The sequence below is a fragment of the Oryzias latipes genome, chromosome 21 (assembly GCF_002234675.1).
Source record: "Oryzias latipes chromosome 21, ASM223467v1".
NCBI lineage: Eukaryota > Metazoa > Chordata > Actinopteri > Beloniformes > Adrianichthyidae > Oryzias > Oryzias latipes.
In genome coordinates, this window is record NC_019879.2 from 27459947 (window position 1) to 27479765 (window position 19819).

At 42.6% G+C, this 19819-nt stretch overlaps 1 protein-coding gene across 1 annotated transcript in view; it reads right to left on the minus strand.

Annotated features, from left to right (window-relative positions):
* The window catches only part of LOC101168584 (complement C3-like), a 44927-nt gene extending 25544 nt beyond the window's left edge, over positions 1 to 19383 (minus strand). The window contains exons 1-22 of the mRNA XM_011489970.3: positions 19342 to 19383; positions 13205 to 13287; positions 13049 to 13136; positions 12873 to 12975; positions 12658 to 12778; positions 12447 to 12562; positions 12174 to 12320; positions 7278 to 7377; positions 6041 to 6135; positions 5765 to 5956; positions 5505 to 5660; positions 5242 to 5371; positions 3490 to 3558; positions 3162 to 3359; positions 2792 to 2909; positions 2595 to 2683; positions 2364 to 2503; positions 1913 to 2125; positions 1628 to 1691; positions 1428 to 1517; positions 1143 to 1349; positions 976 to 1051 (exon numbers count right to left, since the gene is read on the minus strand). Coding sequence (XP_011488272.2) covers positions 976 to 1051; positions 1143 to 1349; positions 1428 to 1517; positions 1628 to 1691; positions 1913 to 2125; positions 2364 to 2503; positions 2595 to 2683; positions 2792 to 2909; positions 3162 to 3359; positions 3490 to 3558; positions 5242 to 5371; positions 5505 to 5660; positions 5765 to 5956; positions 6041 to 6135; positions 7278 to 7377; positions 12174 to 12320; positions 12447 to 12562; positions 12658 to 12778; positions 12873 to 12975; positions 13049 to 13136; positions 13205 to 13287; positions 19342 to 19379 — 2633 coding nt within the window. The 5' untranslated portion in view covers positions 19380 to 19383. The remainder of the gene's footprint in view (positions 1 to 975; positions 1052 to 1142; positions 1350 to 1427; positions 1518 to 1627; positions 1692 to 1912; positions 2126 to 2363; positions 2504 to 2594; positions 2684 to 2791; positions 2910 to 3161; positions 3360 to 3489; positions 3559 to 5241; positions 5372 to 5504; positions 5661 to 5764; positions 5957 to 6040; positions 6136 to 7277; positions 7378 to 12173; positions 12321 to 12446; positions 12563 to 12657; positions 12779 to 12872; positions 12976 to 13048; positions 13137 to 13204; positions 13288 to 19341) is intronic.
* Between the last annotated feature and the right edge of the window lie 436 nt (positions 19384 to 19819).

Genomic DNA, 19819 nt, shown 5'->3' on the forward strand with positions numbered 1-19819 from the left:
CAACCCCGGACAGTCTCAGTGACTAATAAATAGCAAAAGAGGCAAAATCTCCTTTTAAGTAACAAGCCCGTTTATACCAGCACACAAACAGCCCAAACAGCATGGACGTCACTTCAGTTCACAACACTCTCACTCAAGGTTTTACCCCAAAAGTCCCCACTTCCCACGAGCCTTAGTGGTTGAAGGCGGGGCTAACCCCCAGGACGCTACAATATTGTAGTGGCGGTCATGTGCATTTTAGTTCTGTTAGCAGCAGGGGATTGTGGGTCGCAGTCCCCTGATCTGATTAGGGCTCAGCATGAGCGTTTCTGTTTGCCCACGTTTCTTTATATATGGCAGTTTTGTTGTTCCACCTTAGTTTATTCTTCTTGTTATGTTTGTTTCTTTTTGTTACACCATGAGTGTGGAAGGGGGAGAGGTTGATGAGTCCTGTGCAATGTTCAATGTGTCGCGTGTTCTAAAGAAATGGGGCTTGTAATGTCTGAAAGAAGAGTATGATCTTAGCTTCACTTTCTACCTCCTCCTCTCTGAGACTGTGCGGAGTCGTGCGATGTCAGGGACACGGACTGTTCTCCAGAGCAGCCAGTTGATTGACAGCTCAATAGGTTGGCTCTCGTTTCCAGCTGTAAGTGACGTACCTGCTGGGCGTTACAATTTTAATTCTACATGCTCTTACAGCATTGGAAAACGTTAAGAATATTTGTGTCTTGTTTTTCCTCCTACAGAAACCATATTAAAACAAAAAAATATATTTCTCTCCCCCATCTTTTTACATTTTCAAACATTTTTGAAAATGCTCCAGGGAGCCACTAGGGCAGTGTTAAAGAGCCGCATGCGGCTCCGGAGCCGCGGGTTGCCGACCCCCGGGTTAATTAAATACAGGTCATGATTAATTAATCCCACAAAAGAATTAACCGCATGACAGCACTAAGATGGATGGATGGATGGATGGATGGATAATAATGATGATCTTACCAGATGCTGCTTGCATGATTAGGCCATACAGCAAAAGAGCCGTCATTTTTTAGGTAGGCTAGCTCGTTGTTATAGCCTGTAAAGGAAAATAGATGTTTGTTGGAGAATGACCTATGACTTCCCTTTGCTTACAACCAAAGCTTTTGAACCCAGAACTTTCATCTTACCTGTTTTTATGTGCTGAATGGCCTCAGCCCGTTTCTGAATACCAACGACTTGCCATTGGTTGGTTTTGTCCAAATATGTGGTTGCAATGACAGGTAGGGTCATGTGGATCATGTTCTGCTCTCCACAACCAGAGGGCTGATAAATCAGAGTACCCATAGACTTTCCACTGACGGCATTTTCCACCAGATCAGAAACTTGTTCTCGGCCTGCGTGCACAAGGGCAAACCAAAGTGGGAATTATCACCAGCAACCATGCAGAGCTCAGTTTGAGGATGAAAACTGACCTGTCACTGAGATATGCGTGCTTGTAGGTGAGTTTGGAATCAAATTACTTTTAGGAATGTTGCTGTTCAGAATTTCCACTTGTTCACCGTCTAAAAAAACCCACAGTTGTGCAGTAATAGAATACAGGAGTCCACAGAGACGCTTATTGCAATGTTAAAAAACGACTTCAATTCCTGCAAAAACCATGCATAGGACTCACTTTCCCCGTTGTGAGCTGGATCCAAGGTCACAGTTTCTGCAGCTTTAACCAGAACTCCTGGAGGCTGAGGAAGAAAATATTGGACAATAAGCTTATTTCTGGCACTGCATATTGGTGTTTGAAGTTGATTTTCTCTTTATCTGTCACTATAGTTATTTTTAGGAAATGCTTTTGTTCAAGATTTGGTCAATGCCATTCTGTTGCTTTTTACTCAAAACTACAGAGTGAATCACAGTGTCCAGGATGAGACTTGGGCCCTGTTAAAAAATCAACAGATTGACTCACAACCACCCGCAGGACTTTCTCCACTCCATCACCCAGGAATGTGTTTTTGACAGCAGCTTTGACCTTAATTGGTATAGTCCCCTCCTTCATGGGAATAATGATGAAGGGAACAGCTCTTGTGGACATGGCGCCAACTTTCACCTCTTGTCGATATTTCCCACGTTTATATGCTGCGCTGCACACGTCCTTTTCCTCAGCTAGATCTATACGAACCTTGAAAAGGTGGAGAAAATTCAGAGTCTTTCAACAAGTAAAGACTAATGGTAGAATGGAGGGACATTTGAGCTCTTGCGATAACATTCACAATCATTGCTTACTCTCCAGTCTGCAACAAGCAGCTCAGTATTAAAAGGAAACACTAACAAATATTTAAATGTGTCATGGGCTGATCAAGCATTTTCATATATCTCATGTCTAAGTTTCAGTTGTGCTCCTGCTTTGCTGCTCTTACGGTTAGGATCACTGGCCTGTAGTTGTGCAGAATGGCTTTCACTTCCAGCTGCTCTCCACGGACAGCTGAGTACGGCAGCCGGAGGTCTATGAAGAAATCCTTGCGAACAATTACCTCCAATGGCTCTCCCACACAGATGCCTTCAGTATATACCACAGGAATCAAACGTTTACAGAAGTGGTCGTAGTGCGGGGGTCATATAATGCAAAAAGGAGCTGACCATTCACTAACCATGAGTTCTTGAGAGGCTGATGCCGGTGACCTCCCACGTTGTGATGGAATCAGGCAGAGCCACGTTTTTTACAAATGAAGTGGGGTCACTTGAGCACAAAAAAGGGGGGGGCACTTTTAGAGACAGCTGGCAAAAGGCGGTTACAGGTAAACGAAGGAGTGTCCCTCCTGCAGGGTAGCCTTTACTGTGGACTCACCATTTGGATTTATTTTGGGGGCATTCTGGCAAAACAATTTCGGTCCACAGCCAGCTTTCTGGGAATTTGCTGCGAGTAACAATTTGATCGCTGTCTATGTAGCTGTCATCTGTCTCACCTGTGAGGATAAATGGCGTAGGCTTGGATAGTGTTTTTCTACCTTCCTCAAAAGCCCAAAGCGCTTTACAGACACAATCACATTCACCCATTTATACAGACATTCAGACAGGAGGCAGGACTCAAATCTGCATTCTTCCAATCAGGGGTTGACTGCCCTACCACTGCCTCACAGCCGCCCCGTAATACAGAAAGAAACTTTAAGGTGTTTGTTTCCATGTGAACAGTCAGTGTTGTTGATGCAGAATCTTACTGCGGGCCAGCGTCAGGCTCTCCTCTCTCTTTTCCAGCTGTTGTTTTTCCATTTCTTTGCAGCAGGTGACAAAAGCATCCACACAAGCCTGACCATCCAGAATGTACTCAGAGCGACGCTCACATGTGTACGAAACTGGGGAGTCCTTCATGCCGTCCAAACAACATTCCCGCTGTAGATCTTCCTTATACTGACTCACTAACCGCAATGAGAAGTTTAGATGGGAACATTTAGGAGACAAATATTGTGAATAAAATAGAGGAACTGTGTTCTGTCTTTAAAGAATTGAAATGACAATGCATGCATTGATATTTGCTTTGCTTCTCACATAATGTGGTTCTGACATCCATAATGGTTGAGGCCCGTCTTCTCCTGGATGGTGCTGCGCATTTTGCTTCTGAAACAAGGACAGAATAGAAACGGATGGGCAAAAAGAAGCTTGAAAACTCCTTAGGTGTAAGCACACGATCAAAGAAGGGAAACGGTAAAGATACTTTGAAGGCTCTTTTACACGGAAATAGTGGTCTAAATATGTTCAAATAACCCCCTCCCCCAATTCTGCTTTCTTTTGGGTACTATGGTTTCATGCTCAGACCCTCCATTCCAGGTTTGTGTTTATACAATGTACTGCTGTCCACATGTCGACATGCTTCATTTGATTATAACCATAGGCCTTAGTAAGTTATCGATGACACAGCTAAATACTGAATGTGTTTTGCTGTCTTCATGCTAGTGGAGATGGAATCTGCTCCAGTGTCTCCATTGCCCCCTTAGGTTCCTACGGGGGTAATGGGGTCAGTTAAGTTGAGATACACCCCTGTGCTCCCGATCTGTATTCTGCTTTTTTGCTTTGAGTATTAATGGGTTTGGTCCGTGAAAGTTTGTGTGACATCATACCGGGCCGTGGCTTGAAAAGGTTGGGGACCACTGATTGCTTGCTACCAATATTTAGTCGGGCCTGCACATGTACTGGCTTTACCAGGGGGACACGTCTGGCACTGCATCATTTGAGCCCCTAATGGCCTAGTGGTTAGAGTGTCCGCCCTGAGACTGGAAAGCCGAGTCATACCAAAGACTCTAAAAATGGGACCCAATGCCTCCCTGCTTGACACTCGGCATTAAGCGGTTAAATGGTTCCCGAGCGCTCCCCGCTCTCCCAGGGGATGTTTCAAATGCGGAGAACAAATTTCGCACACCTAGGTGTGTGTCAGATGGTGTGATTTAATTTAATTGGTGTAGTGTGTTAGTGTGATGTGTAGTGTGATGGTAGCCTTTTTTACTTTAGTCCCAGCTTTCTGCCGGTCACTAGCTAGGTACCCCCATTTGGTTCAGGGATTTTTGCTCACCGCACTTATGATCACCTTGTAAGATCTTGCGGGGAGCCCCAGATGGAGGGAGATTCTCACTGGTCTTGTATGTCTTCCATTTCCTAAGAACTGCTCCCACAGTTGATTTATTTTTTTTTTCACACCAAGCTGCTTATCTCATGCAGATTCAGTCTTCCCAGTCTGGTGCACGTCAACAATTTTGTTCTGGTGTTCTTAGACAGCGCTTTGGTCTTGGCATTTGGCGTGTGACTGTTTGAGGTTCTGGACAGGTGTCTTTTATTTAGATAATGAGTTCAAACAGGTGCCATTAATACAGGTAACTAGTGGAAGACAGACGATCCTCTTACAGAAGAAGTTACAGGTCTGTGAGAGCCAGAAATTGTGCTTGCTTGTAGGAGATCAAATACTTTTTTTTCACCATCATTTACAAATAAATTATTTAAAAATCTATTAATGTTATTTTCTTGATTTTCTTCTCATTCTGTCTCTCATAATTGAGGTAGACCTATGATAAAAATTATGGGTCTCTCATCTTTTTAAGGAGGATTAATGTACAATCGATGGCTGACTAAGTACTTTTTTGCCCCACTGTTTGCATTTAAAAAAGCCTACTGCCTCTTATCTGTAACGACTATACATTCACAAGAGAAAGCAACACAACAGTTCAAACTTACTGCTGTCCTCGTGTATGTTGAATATTTACATTAACAGTCTTGTTTTGTTTGAATCCAGCACAGGAAAATTGTGCTTACCTTGTCTGTAAATTGTTCCTGATGCAGTACTGGACTCAAATAACAGCCCAGCATCAAAGAACACACTCAAGCCATCCTTCCCTCCACCAGGAGTGCAGCCAGTGTCATACTTCTCCACCTCATCCCAAATCTGATATGCAAAAAATAGACATCTAAAGGTTATAGATACCCTTGGAAGTCAGGCAGAAAACCTGGTGATTGAGTTTTATAATTCCTGATTAATCATCAAACAATCAAGAGCTTTTAAACGTGGAGGTGTCTACTTTTTGCTGTGTGAGTCGGTGCTTGTTGTTTAGGACATAAACGCCTTTGTCTACGGCCACCAGTCCCACTTTGGCACCTGGATCTCCAGAGACCTTTAGGTCAAAACTAGTGCGGGGCTCGTTGACAATGCCGCGTCTCACCGGCTCCAATTTCAGCTGCAATTCATGTCACACATTAAGATACAAAGCACACATGAGCCGCAGCACTTTCCATGCACACCCTGAACAGAGGGATAAACAGCTGCTGGAACATGACTCACCGAGCCCATGCATGAATCTTCAACATCCACCCAAACTGAATCTGATACCACTTCATCATCGCTGGGATGGTAGAAGGCAACGATCCGAAAAGATGGCATCATATTTTGGGTAATGGGAATTATGAGGGAGATCAGTTGTTGGCCTGCTGTTTGGTGACGTCCAAATTTTATCAGCTGGCCCTTGCTTGTGATCTGGGGGGAAAGAGTCACAAATCTAGCAATCAGTAACCAATCAAGCATGTTTTTGACCTAGAATCAAAAACCAACAGCTCTCACCAGATAAGTGATGTGTTTGCCTTCACTTGGCTCCTTGTTAAGAATCAGGTTGATCTTCAGATTGTCACCTAATTTGGCCTCAGGCGAGTCCAGACCTGCGAGTGGGAAGAGTGCTGAAAGCCATGCACTAGACTGGATAATGTTTTTTATCACTTGGATCATTAATGAGGGAAATTACTTCATTACTTTTATTTTTTTTTCATTCTGTAGCGACTTCAAAACCAAACAGTTGCTGAGAGGCTGACGCTGAGTCCGGGTATTGAATGATGCGCTCCAAAAAACCATAAAGCATAACCAAGTTTGTATTTTAAAGTTTTAATAATAAAAAATGAAGGTAATTAAATCCACTTATTATATTGTGATCAAAAAAGAGAGAAAAAACAAGGAATCAAGAAAAATGCATATAAGCGTATAAAGCGGTCAACAAAAAATATGGCAACCCAGCTCACCCCCCCTTCCATCAGGGAAAAACCACAGGTGAGTTAAAGTCAATTAATGTCACCGCCCACAAACATGTGACCCACCAGCTGATTACCTACTCAATGGCCTATAATCAAAACAAATATATATTCATTCACCATAAGAAAGACCATACTTAATTCATGGCACCTACACATTCACTCATTTATTTATGTTACAAACTGTTGTAGTCGTTTTTTGTTCTTAAACGGTTGCTTTTGCTGTTTATTTACTTATTTATTTTTGTTTTAAATTTAATTTTACTTTGTCATAAAAAAGCATTTAAAAAAAATAGAAGCTTTTTATTTCAGATCTTATCTATAATGTGGTTCTGAATGTCCTTTTTGCTGCTGAAGATAAGAGAATTTCCCCATTGTGGGACGAATAAAGTTAATCTAATCTAATCTAATCTATTCTAATCTAATAAAACTAAGTATCAATGTGATTCTATCCGAAATGTTTATAGTTGATAATTTTGATTTAACACAATTTAACTTTGTACATTTTTGAAACATTCTCACTTTTATCACTACTAAAAAAATGCTTTCAAATAGTTTTATTGTTTAAACTGAATTTGAAGCTTTAACTAAACAGATTAGGAATTTTACTGAAAACACTATGTTCTATTAGTGTTTTGTTTATAAACGAACGCACAAAATTGCATAAAATAAATTGAATTTATAGATTTGATGAAGGAAGATTCCATTTTATAAGTAAATATTGATTTGATTCTCATTACATTTTTATTACATTTTATTTTAAACTCAGCCCTACTTACCAATATGGATGTAAGTCTTGCTGTTAGTAGAGTATTCGTTGGCATTCATTGTGGCTTTGGCTTGTCTGTTAGGTGAAATGTCTGGATCTTCAGTCTTTGCCTGGGAAGAGCATTCAGGGATGGAATTGAAAAATAAAAAAGATAAACGGCTAAACATTCATGAAGCGCACAAGATAAAATAGAGCTCTGCTGGAGCCTGTTGGCCCTGTCCAGGGGTGGAGGTGGGGAGATTCTGTGGGAGGGGGGTCCATTTGCGGGACGGGACCTCAGAGGTTTGGCAATTACGGGTGGCCCTGACTGGTCAAATGGTCCCGTCGGTGCGATTGGGGGTGAGGGTATGTAAAGTCATGAGCACAACTGCAGCATAATAACAAAAATGTTGAACTGGTTTTAAATCAGGGGTTACCAACACGGTGCCTACGGGCACCAGGTCGACCCCAAGGACCACAGAAGTTGCTCGCTGACCAGTCCAAAAAATAGCACAACTCACTACTGAGTACTGAGCTGTGTAAAGTTTACTTTTATTCTGTTGCTACTCTTTTTAAACCACACTTGCATTTATATAGATTAGAAAATCCCTATCTTAGTAAAAAGCATACAGGGCGATAAAACCCGCTGGGTCAAGCTACTTCTGTCAACCTACTTCTACTTTCATGGGCAACGTAGCCACGGTTAAAATAAAAATGTTGCCAAAAGTTGATTATCTCTTCTCGATGATCCCCACACAGCCGCCACTAAAGTTGTTCAAAGCATTAGACTCATTCATATCAGGCTTCTTATGGAAAAAAAAACCCTGCAAGAATTAGTCTAAAAATCTTCTAAAAGCTGTGGAGGCTTAGAATTACCTGCCGTATTTTCACGACCATATAGGGCACACTGGGTTAAAGGGCACAGTTTCAGTTACGGGTGGTTTCTATGTATTCACACACAAAAGGCACACCAGGTTTTAGGGCGCGGGCACGTTAAAGCATACTGGTAAAACATGCATGGCAGCAGGAGCAAAACTGTGTTGGTTGTGTTTTATTTTTTCATTCATCAATCTGCATCCAAAAGTCCATCAAAGTCCTCATCTTCTGTCTCTGGAATGAAGCTGGGCTACATTTATCAAACACGCCAGCTTCTCTTTTGTCATCGTCAGAGTCCGTCTCGTTGCCGTGCGGCTCCTCATGAATGTCGGTTTTTGCGAAAGCTCCAACAAGCAGCAGACACGTTAGCCCGGTGCTTCTCAACTAGTACCCCCCGGCATCGCTTAGGGGTTAGTGGCAGTTTGAGGCACAGGTAATACAACCAATTGCCCGAGGCGCACATTTAACGGGGCGCGGTGGTGACAGCGGCTTGGTGCTTGGAAAAAAATCTGCGCCACTATTTGTTGCCCATTATCTGTTCTATCACAGAGCTTGGAACAGCCTGAAACCGTGAACTGCCGTCCCTGCTGCTGCTGTCTATAAGAAGGACGAGGGGAGGGGTATTGAGGGATCAGGCTGCGAGGTGGAGCACGCATGCGAAGCGCTAACTGGATTGCGCAACACCAGGATCATCACGTGCCTTTAGATGACTCAGCTCATGCTAATAATGTCATTCTTTATTAACTATTGTCGACATTTTGATGACGTGTTTTTATTTTCCATAAATGTTTTCTTTGTCTGCTTGTGGTTTAGTTGGTGTCAGTATTTGATATAAAGACAGCAGGTAATGCAGGAAAAGAGCTGCACTTTATGACATCATAAATAAACAATCATCATTTAGAAGAAAAAAAATCATCACTTTTTTTTTTAATCTGTTTCTGCAGACTAAAAACATTAAATATATCGGTGCTGCTGTGTTAATGTTTCAGATCAATTTACATTTAATATTATTTATTTATTGAATTATTTTTCTCAGCATCAAATAGTTCAGTTGGTCAAACTGTTTCTAGTTTAAATAAGGACTGACAGATTTTTTTTATTTCAGGCACTTCAAGCTTCTTTTGTGTTTTAGACTGTAACAGGGTTTTTATTTGGCTAAATAAAGGTAATATTTGTTGAAAGTGGATTTATATTGCTTTTGTTATTGTTAAATGATACAATTTCAGGTATACTTAGACAATTTTTATAGATACTAACCTAATATATCGTCACCGCGGCGAGTGTGTGTGAGGGGTGGGGGGTTAGGGGGGGCACAAAACTTTATCTTTTTCCAAGGGGGGGGGCCTGGCAAAAAATAATTGAGAAAGCACTGTTAGCTCAAGCATCTACAATCCATTCACAAACTGTGGCGTAACTCGGCCGTTGCTGCCTCCCAGTCTTTGTAAAAAAAAAAAAGTGTGTTTGCCGTCCGTCATCCATCACTCCCGCACCGTTCGCAACCTTTCTTTAAACGTTCTGTTCACACCCATTTTTAGCGGTTGGAGGTTCCTTCATCAAGGCTCCCAGAATTACAGCGAGCTCCGAGTTCATTCGCTTCACTAGTTTTTTTTCACAGTGGCTGTGAGATCGGTCGCTTGAGTCGGTCTTCTAACTCGGCCCACCTCGCCTTGTTTCCACGGAAACTTAGCTCCATCGTCTTCTTGATCTGTCAGAGTTCGTCTTCCAGCTTCTGAACCATGGATCATCATTAACCATCATTAATCTTGAATTCTCTCTGAGCTTCTGGATTCCCATTTCCTCCCCATAGCTGATAGCTTGCAGTTTAAACTGGTCTTCATAATCGTCTCTTTGCAGGTTGCATTTTCAGGGTCGCCAAAACGATGTTGTTCTGCATCTTGCACATACCTGCACTTTAGTACTCTTCGGGGGGTCTTCTTTCACGACCTCGCTTTCCTCCTTACCGTTCTGACTCTATCCTCTCCTTCGTCCTCTTTACCGAAGTAACACAAATGGCGTATACTTATACAGCGCTTTTCTACCTTTTTCAAGGCCCAAAGCGCTTTACAGTCACAGACCCATTCACCCAGTCGCACACATTCACACATTGGCGCCAACCTCCCACCAGAGGGGGGTTCAGTGTCTTGCCCAAGGACACTTCGACTCATGGGCGTGCAAGGTGGGAATCGAACCTGCAAATTTACTGTCATGGGTCGACCGCCCTTCCGCTGCACCACCAACCGGCCGCCCCACAACACATTAGGTGACCGCACCATAGAGCACTCTGTACATTTTGGAGAAAATGTATGACTTTTAAGTACGCCTTATGGTTGTGAAAATACGTTAAATTCCTCAACTACTTTCTTTCCATTAGATTTCATTCATTCATTCATCTTCTTAACCGTTTATTCCCTTTCGGGGTCACTGGGTTGCCGGAGCCTATCCCGGCCACTTGGGCATAGGCAAGGGATGCCCTGGACTGGTCGCCAGTCTGTCGCAGGGTAGAATATCCTCAATCACACATCCATTCACTCTCACACCTATGGACAATTTAGAGTCGCCAATTAACCTATGAAGCATGTTTTTGGACGGTGGGAGGAAGCCGGACATCCCGGAGATAACCCACGCATGCAGGAGGAGAACATGCAAACTCCACACAGATGTTGTGTTTTTCAGGTCCCCCAGCCGGGACTTGAACTGGGGGCCTTCTTGCTGTGAGGCAAGAGCGCTAACCACTGCGCTACCGTGCAGCCATTAGATTGCAATACATCTTAAAATGGTAAAAAAGCAATCCAGAATCCAACTCATGGTTAGATTTAGAACAGGGGTGATGTGGAAAGATCAACCTGTCAGATCTACCATTTATTAGCCACACAGCTAAAAAATAGGAAGGTTCCCTAAATATTAACATAAACGCCACTTTAACAGCCTGGTGGGAATTTCTTAAAGTGTCAAACTCCTCCCTTTTACTGTGCAAAATGACACCCATCTGGAACAACCCAGAAATCTTTATAAACAAAAAAAATGTTACACTTCCCATCTTGGCAAGCAGGGGGGCGTAACAGTACAGCTTTTAGCACTTTTTAATAGAAGATTCATAACAACCCAAGAGCTACAAGACAAACATGAAATAATTAACTTCTTTTAATATCAGCAACTTAAATCTATAATTACTCAAAAGTTTACAAAGACAACGACCTAAAACTACCAGAACTAGTTACTTCTTTGATTAATTTTCTAGTGAATGAAACCCTCCAAAATATGCAAACTTTTATGCAACCCTGATAATAATTTTTCAATCCTGATAACAAAATGGGATGCAGACTTTAGCATCAGCACAGATGAAAGCTCCTGGTCAGAAATTTGTCTAAACACATTTAAACTGACTAAAAGTCCAAATTTGCAGCTAATCCATTTCAAAACTCTTCACAGAATTTACTACACTGGACAGAGGATGTTCAAGATGGGTCTCAGAAACCCAGACATTGTGAGCACTGTGACAGTAATCTACCCTTGAGCGGGGGGCTTCTCCAAAATTTGAACTGTGGGTGAGCCTGTCCGGGCCATTGTTTACAACACTCCTTGTGGACCCCCACTTCTCTTGGGTGTCCTCCTCTTGGGCGGGGGTGGCTGGCCCCTGCCTTGCTCTCTCCTGGACCAGCCGTGGATTGGGTGGGTGGCTGCCTGGATGGTGGGGGCGAGCCTCCCTTTTTAATTAAGGTAGCTTAAACTCAATGTTAATGATGTTAAAAGAATTGGGTTGAGGTGAACTAAATGTAGTTTGTCCAAAATAAGTTTTACTGAACTGATTTAAATAAATAAAATTAAACAGATCAGTGGCTGCACTGAATTGAGCTGAGTTTTTTAGAATAAACTGGATTAAAATCAAATTCATTCTTGTTGAACAGCAATTATATTTCAGTTAGATACACTTTACTGACCTTAACTGAAATAAGTTTAAATAAATTGCATTGAACTATTACAAAATGATCTGAAGAGGTTGCATGAAATTTGCAGCAGTTTTTCCATTGTATTGATGCAGGTTTGGTCTTACAGAGATTTCCAGCGGTCCAGCATTTCTTTTTGTGTTGATGGTCAGCCTTGCCATGCCGTTGGCTGCAGTAGATCCCTGTACAGGTCCTGGAGTTACAACCACTGGGATCTGGTTTGCTGGGCTTCCATCAGGATATAAAACTTCAACCTGTCATCCAATAAAAGAAAGGTTAATCCATCAGGTTAAGGTTAACTTTTCTCTTTCAACATTTTTCAAAGACTCCGTGCAACAAACGTTACAGTGAAAAGCTGCAAATGTAGGTCAGTGTTTTACCACCACATCAAAGGACATTCCAGGTTTAAAATATTTTGGAGTTCTTTTAAACGTGATGGTGTAAGGAGATGTGACGATCTGGATCCCTCTTAGCTCTGCCTCCACCATCTCACTCCCTGTCAAACATTTCAAAGAATTGCACAATGAAGTCCTTTTAGTCCCCTTTATGAAGCAGCACAATTGACATGAGGATGGATTGTCTTCATCTTACCGCCCTCTGTCAGCACGCTAACAGAAACATAGATGGAGTTTCCCACAAGCTGATTGACATCCTGAAAGGTTTCTGTGATTTGTTCCCTCTTCAACACTACTTTTCCTTCCCCTTTTTCAATCTAAGGACCCAAAGACACATGCAGTTCTGACTTTCTGAAACTTTGCAAAAAGATCACCATGACGGAATTGGAAAAGTGTTCAATCTGTTCTCACCGGCACTCGAGATAGAGAGGCAGGGAGGCTCTTCTTCTGGCCTTGGTCCATGACCCCAAACACAACATAGGCGTTCCCATTTACGTCTTGTCCAAAAAGATACCTGCACACCAAACAGAAGTTACCATGGAAATAGGATTCAATGCCACAAGTTGTTGCACACAAGATTCACCCACCTGGCTTTAATGTCAATCTCCAAAGTCTCACTGTCCACGTAGAAGAAATGTGTCGAGGAGGAGAGCTTAACCTCAAAGCTGGGGAGGACTGTGAAAGATGTATTTAGTTTTGGTTTTGGTCCTTCAAGAGAAACATGCTTAAAAGAGACACCTTACCATATTCTTTGACCTCAAAATTGGTTGAGAAGCTCTCCTGTGGGTTACTCTGGAACTTTGCCACAATTTTCCAAAGTCCAGGACTATACAGACACACAGTATCAAATAGATTAAAACCTACAAGAAATGAAAACTGCCCTCGACTGGACGTATGTCTTGAAGCACACAAGCTAAAACAGAGCTCTGCAGAAGGCAGCAGTGAGAATCATCTGCTTCCATTTAACCCTTTCCTCTGCATCCTCTTCACTCACACCCACCATCCTCATGTCCTCCTCCTTTACTTCCACGAATGTTTTCTTTGTTCATTCTCTTTCTTTATATCTCCAACCTCAGCATCATCAATATCCCTCCTCTGAATTTGTTCACACCATCTCAGTCAGGTTTTTAGCTTTAACCTCCTAAAAAGAGGTTAAAGCTCTGAACCGTCCCTGTAAATTATTTATTCCTGATTTTGTCTTTTCTTATCACCCTAAAATTGAACCTTGAGATCTGCAGCTCTGCTACTTCTAGCTGTGCCTTTTTTTTTTAACGAGTGCCTCCCTAAATATCTCGTCCCCCCTTTAGTGGTGTTCGACGTATGACCCACTGGCAGAGACCACAGAAAAGACCCTGGACAGGCTGGAAAGACTGTCTCCCAGCTTTTGAATGACTTTAAGTTGCCCTGGGTAACCCAGGGGAAACTCTGGCCATATTTACTTATATCTCCGCACCCAGACTCAGATTGAGTGGAAGAAACTGGATAGATGGATGGATGGATGGATGGATGGATGGATATTTTATTTTTGACTAAGGATTCCAATCCCTTCCCCTTTTTTGTGTTTGTTTGATCCAGCAGAGCTATTATTTCATTTTACCTTGCAGGGCACAGAATTTATTTTCTTATTTTTCAATAAGCTGTGGTGCTTCCTCTAGGCCAGGGGTCAGCAACCTGCAGCTCCGGAGCGGCATGCAGCTCTTTCATCCATGTTCTGCGCCTCTCTGTGGTTTTGTGAAATAGCTGTTATTCTCTAAGATTGTCGTGGTGCCTTTAACGCCGTCGGGATGTGTTCAGAAGGAAGAGAGTAGCGTGAATGCACGGAGGGGGCATGTCTGAGGTTGTGAACGCGGACCAGAGTATGTCATGGGATGGTGTGATGGCAGCAGACTCTGCCACACCCACAACAAAATGGCGGTAACCTCCCTCATTTTCAGCATTGCACACTTTCTTTTTAATTTTATTATTTCAGATATAGATTTCTTTATTCTTCAGTAAATGCACACATTTCTTTGAGTTAAAATATACATTTATAATCTGTTTTTAATAAATATGTGTAGCACATGTACATTTGTTTAGTTTACTCATTTGGGTTTGTTTAATTAATGTCACCTGTTTTGAGTTGCCAGTGCTGAGTGTGCTACTGGTCCCTAGAGATGTGGCTGAGGTTCTGCTCCTGTAGCTGTGCTGTCAGGACTGGCAAAAGAGGAAGTCAAGTCTTCACAGCCTTTAAATGCTCCACTCAGGCAATTGGGAAGGCGCCATCAACAGAAGCCTCTAAGGGGAGAAACCAATGGACCTGTTTAATGTTTATGTTCTGCTTCTGTTGGTTTATGATTAATTTTGTTCCACTTTTGTTGTTTTTTCTTTTCCACCAAGAGACCAAGTTTTGTGTTTAGTCTTGTCTTTATAGTCTTTGTTAAATGTCTGTGTAGTCGTGTTAGTTCCCCCCGTGTTTCTCAGGTGGTCTGATCAGCCACTATATATGTTCCGCTGTTGTGTCTTTGGTTAGGTCAGTTTGTTTCTGTAACTTGGTCTGCTCAGGTAGTTAAGTTAAAGTTACGTTTGTTGCCTGAATTAATTATGTCTCTAAGGGCCCAGTTTGTTAATCTTTTTACATTTTTTGAGAAAAATTAAAACTTTCATGTTTTGATAAACTTCTGTTGTCCTCTTTGGCCGCTCCATCCGTCACAGATGGAAAGTTCTTCCAAAAGGACAGTACATGTCCAATGAGGTTGAATTAGCAGTGAATAAAAGCTTCATCGTGCAGAACCTCTCCGGGTTGTCTGTCAACCAACTGTTGTATTTTTGTGAGCAGGTCTGAATCAGGAGCGGGTCAGAACCGGACGAGATGCTCGTCCCTGTGCTGACGACTACGGTCCACAAGCAGGAAACAAAACAAACAAAGGCTTCTGCTGTCTCTGGAACGACTGGTAAACTGCCCAGTGGATCCCTAAATGTTGTAGTTCTGGGGCTTCAGCCTCAACCCCTCTGACACTCACATGCCCTTTGTTTGACTTTTGTCCCCTCTGCTTTCTCATTGGACTGACTCTCTCAGTAGTCTTGTCTGCTCTTGTCTGTTCTTATAGTTACCAACAGTTTAACGCAACCTTAGACCTAAATGTTGTTGTTTGTTTTATAGCAAATCAAGTCAAAGAATATTTATATAGCACTTTTCCTATGAAAGCATAACACAAAGTGCTTTAGAATAAAACAAAGCAAAATAAAAAATATAAAAACAAGCACGAAAATTAAAATAATCACAGATATTAAACTAGAGCCCCCCTCCCCATACCAACACACAACCCCCCCCCCACCCACCCCTTTCACACCTCTCACCTCCTAACTGATGAGGAAAGACAATAAAAAATATGAAATAGGCCGAGCACGAAAACGAGATGTTTGTCAGATGTTTGTCATTGTATGTTATTAAACGCTTATAATAATTGGAACCTCCCTCTCTGTATGGAAGCGTTTCTGTAGCATAATTAGAAATAAAAGTCAATACCAGAAATGCTTTTTCATTTTCAAAATGAAGCTGCGTTTGTTGACTCAAAATTAAATTGAAAAATCAATCTGCCAAAATGCTTTTTCTTTTTCTTCCTCAACACAGCTTATTCTGTCACGTAATTAAAATGATATAGAAAATGGTATTTGACATTTCGTTTTTAAAAAGTTCATTAGCAAATGTGTAGGAAAATTCAATTAGAAATATCTAATTTGATAATTAAAATGGATTAACAGAAATGCTTTTTCATTTTCAAAATGTAACCGCATTAATCGTCTTAAAAACAAAGTTAAAAATCAATCTTCCAAAATGCTTTTTCATTTCTTTCAACAACGCTTATTCTGTGACATAATTAAAATGAGAATTCAAAGAGAGGATTGACTTTTTGGCTTCACATCCATGTGAAATGTGTCGCTTAACTCATTTCCAGTTAGCATTTCCAGGAGGGAGGTGGGGCGATGACGTCAGTGCTATCTTTGTGTGGGCGGCTGCTAAGACACACAGACAGACTAGGAGCATTGTGGCCAGGCTTGTAGCTTTATGTTGGCGCCAGGGGTTGGTGCTTTGTTACGCTGTGCGCTTCTAATTGTTACAGTTTCTCAGGACTGTGAAGCAGCATTTACACCTTCTGCAGTTTGGAGCTTCAGACTGCAGCTTCTTTAGGACGTACCGAGGTCCACAGCCGGAAGTTCGAAGCTTCCGCCGGACTAGCTTCATCTTTGGATGGTGCGAACACCAGTTCTCTGAAATATTGTTCACAAATCTGTCTAAATCTGTGATAGTGAGCACTTCTCCTTTGCCAAGACAATCCATCCCACCTCACAGGTGTGCCATATCAAGATGCTGATTAGACACAGGTGTGCCTTAGACTGGCCACAAGAAAAGGCCACTCTGAAATCTTCAGTTGTATCACACAGCACAATGCCACAGATGTCGCAAGTTTTGAGGGAGCGTGCAATTGGCATGCTGATAGCAGGAATGTCCACCAGAGCTGTTGCTAGGGAATTGAATGTCCATTTCTCCACCATAAGCCGTCTCCAAAGGCGTTTCCGAGAATTTGGCAGCACATCCAACCGGCCTCACAACCGCAGACCACGTGTAATCACACCAGCCCAATACCTCCACATCCAGCATGTCCGCCTCCAAGATCGTCTGAGACCAGCCACTCGGACAGCTGCTGTAACAATCGGTTTGCATAACCACAGAATTTCTGCAAAAACTATCAGAAACCGTCTCAGGGAAGCTCATCTGCATGCTCGTCGTCCTCATCGAGGTCTCGACCTCACTCCAGTTCGTCGTCGTAACCGATTTGAGTGGGCAAATGCTCACATGAGATGGCGTCTGGCACGTTGGAGAGGCGTTCTCTTCACGGATGAATCCCGATTTACACTGTTCAGGGCAGATGGCAGACAGCATGTGTGGCGTCGTGTGGGCCGATCCAGAGCATCCCAAACATGCTCAATGGGTGACATGTCCGGTGAGTATGCTGACCATGCAAGAACTGGGATGTTTTCAGCTTCCAAGAATTGTGTACAGATCCTTGCAACATGGGGCCGTGCATTATCATGATGCAACATGAGGTGATGATGTTGGATGTACGGCACAACAATGGGCCCCAGGATCTCGTCACGGTATCTCTGCGCATTCAAAATGCCATCAATGAAATGCACCTGTGTTCTTCGCCCATAACATATGCCTGCCCATACCATAACCCCACCACCACCATGGGCTACTCGATCCACAACATTGACATCAAAAAACTGCTCACCCACACAATTCCACACACGTTGTCTGCCATCTGTCCTGAACAGTGTAAACCGGGATTCATCCGTGAAGAGAACACCTCTCCAACGTGCCAGACGCCATCACATGTGAGCATTTGTCCACTCAAATCGGTTACGACGACGAACTGGAGTGAGGTCGAGACCTCGATGAGGACGACTAGCGTGCAGATGAGCTTCCCTGAGACGGTTTCTGATAGTCTTTGCAGAAATTCTGTGGTTATGCAAACCGATTGTTTCAGCAGCTGTCCGAGTAGCTGGTCTCAGACGATCTTGGAGGTGGACATGCTGGATGTGGAGGTCTTGGGCTGGTGTGGTTCCACGTGGTCTGCGGTTGTGAGGCCGGTTGGATGTGCTGCCAAATTCTCGGAAACGCCGAATGGAGATAATGGATTGGAATGGATTGTCATGGCAAAGGAGAAGTGCTAACTATCACAGATTTAGACAGATTTGTGAACAATATTTCAGAGAATTGGTTATTTTGTGTATGTGGAAAATGTTTCACATCTTTGAGTTCATACCATAAAAAATGGGAGCAATAACAAAAGTGTTGTGTTTATGTTTTTGATCAGTGTATGTGCCACTGTCGTCACAGGAACTTCAAGCTGGTTAGAGATTGTTTTATAACCTTTACCTTTATGATGTTTGTCTATTTTTATTTGTTGTTACTTTTGAACATTTCAAGTAATTTCAGTGAGCATTGTGGACTTTCTTTCTTTAACTGAGGGGGTACCAACAATTTTGTCCACCACTGTAAAATGTCAGTTTTTTCCTGATTGATCTGCATAAAATTTTTTGCTGACCATAATTTTACATCTAAAGTGCAGTTTAAAAAGTGCTTCTATTGGCCTTATGTCATCAGGATATAAGCTATGTACAGCTGGGTATCATCAGCATAGCTATGAAACCTGATGTTGTGGCTTCTGATGACATTCCCTCGTGGAAGCATGCAAATGTTAAAAAGCAAGTGGCCAAGGGTGGAACCTTGAGGCACACCACAATTGATTTCATGGACTCCAAAAAAGTGTGTGTCCATGATTACCATAAAGTTTCTCTCCATGAGATAAGATTCGAAGCACTTGAGAAGAGGCCAAGACTTTTAAATCTGTTTGCAAGGATCAGGTGATCAACCAGATCAAAAGTTGCACTTAAATCTCGTATAACTAGAACTGAGATCTGACCTGAATCCAAGGCACACCTGACATAATTAACTATTTTTAACGAGGCAGTCTTAGTACTGTGGTTTGTTCTAAAGTGAATAAATACACAATGCCAGCTTCCGAACACTGGCGCCAGCCTTCCACCAGAGGCAAGGGGGTGGTTCAGTGTCTTGCCCAAGGAGACTTCGAACATAGGCTTGCAAGGCAGGAATTAAGCCTGCGATCTTACTATTAGGGTTCGACCGCCTTAACGCAGAGAAGCGAGCAAGTCCAAAAACTGAGTAGTTCAGTAGTCCGACTCCCTGTCTACATGCAGGTTGAAATCAGTTAGTTAATCAGTTAATTAATTAGTTATTTGCAGTATTCATTTGCGTCACTCTGTATCCACCAGTTCTGCTGAAGTTCTTGTGTGAGCACATTGAAAATGATCTCACCTTTCAATGTCATTCAGCTGGTAGCCTCCAGAGTACATTCCTTCCTTCCTGCCACTCCCACCCGATCTGAGGGTACGGGTGGGAGTGGCCACATGAACAAGATCTGATAAATATGATGGAGCAAGGTTGTGGATGGATTTAAAAGTCAGAATAAGTATTTTGTATGTAATCCGGTGTGTGATTGGTAGCCAGTGGAGCTGCTGCAGAACAGGTGTGATGTGTTGGGAGGAAGGTGTTTGAGAGATAATTCTGGCAGCTGAGTTCTGAACATACTGTAGTTTACGTAGAGTTTTTTGTGGTAAGCCAAAAAAAAGGGAATTGCAATAATCCAGGCGGGAAGTGACAAGACTGTGCACCAGAACGGCTGTGGAATGCGGACTGAGGGAAGGGCGAAGACGACGGATGCTGCGAAGGTGGAAATAGGCAGATCCGGTGATGCTTATGATGTGAGAAGTGAAGGAGAGGGTGCTGTCGAAGA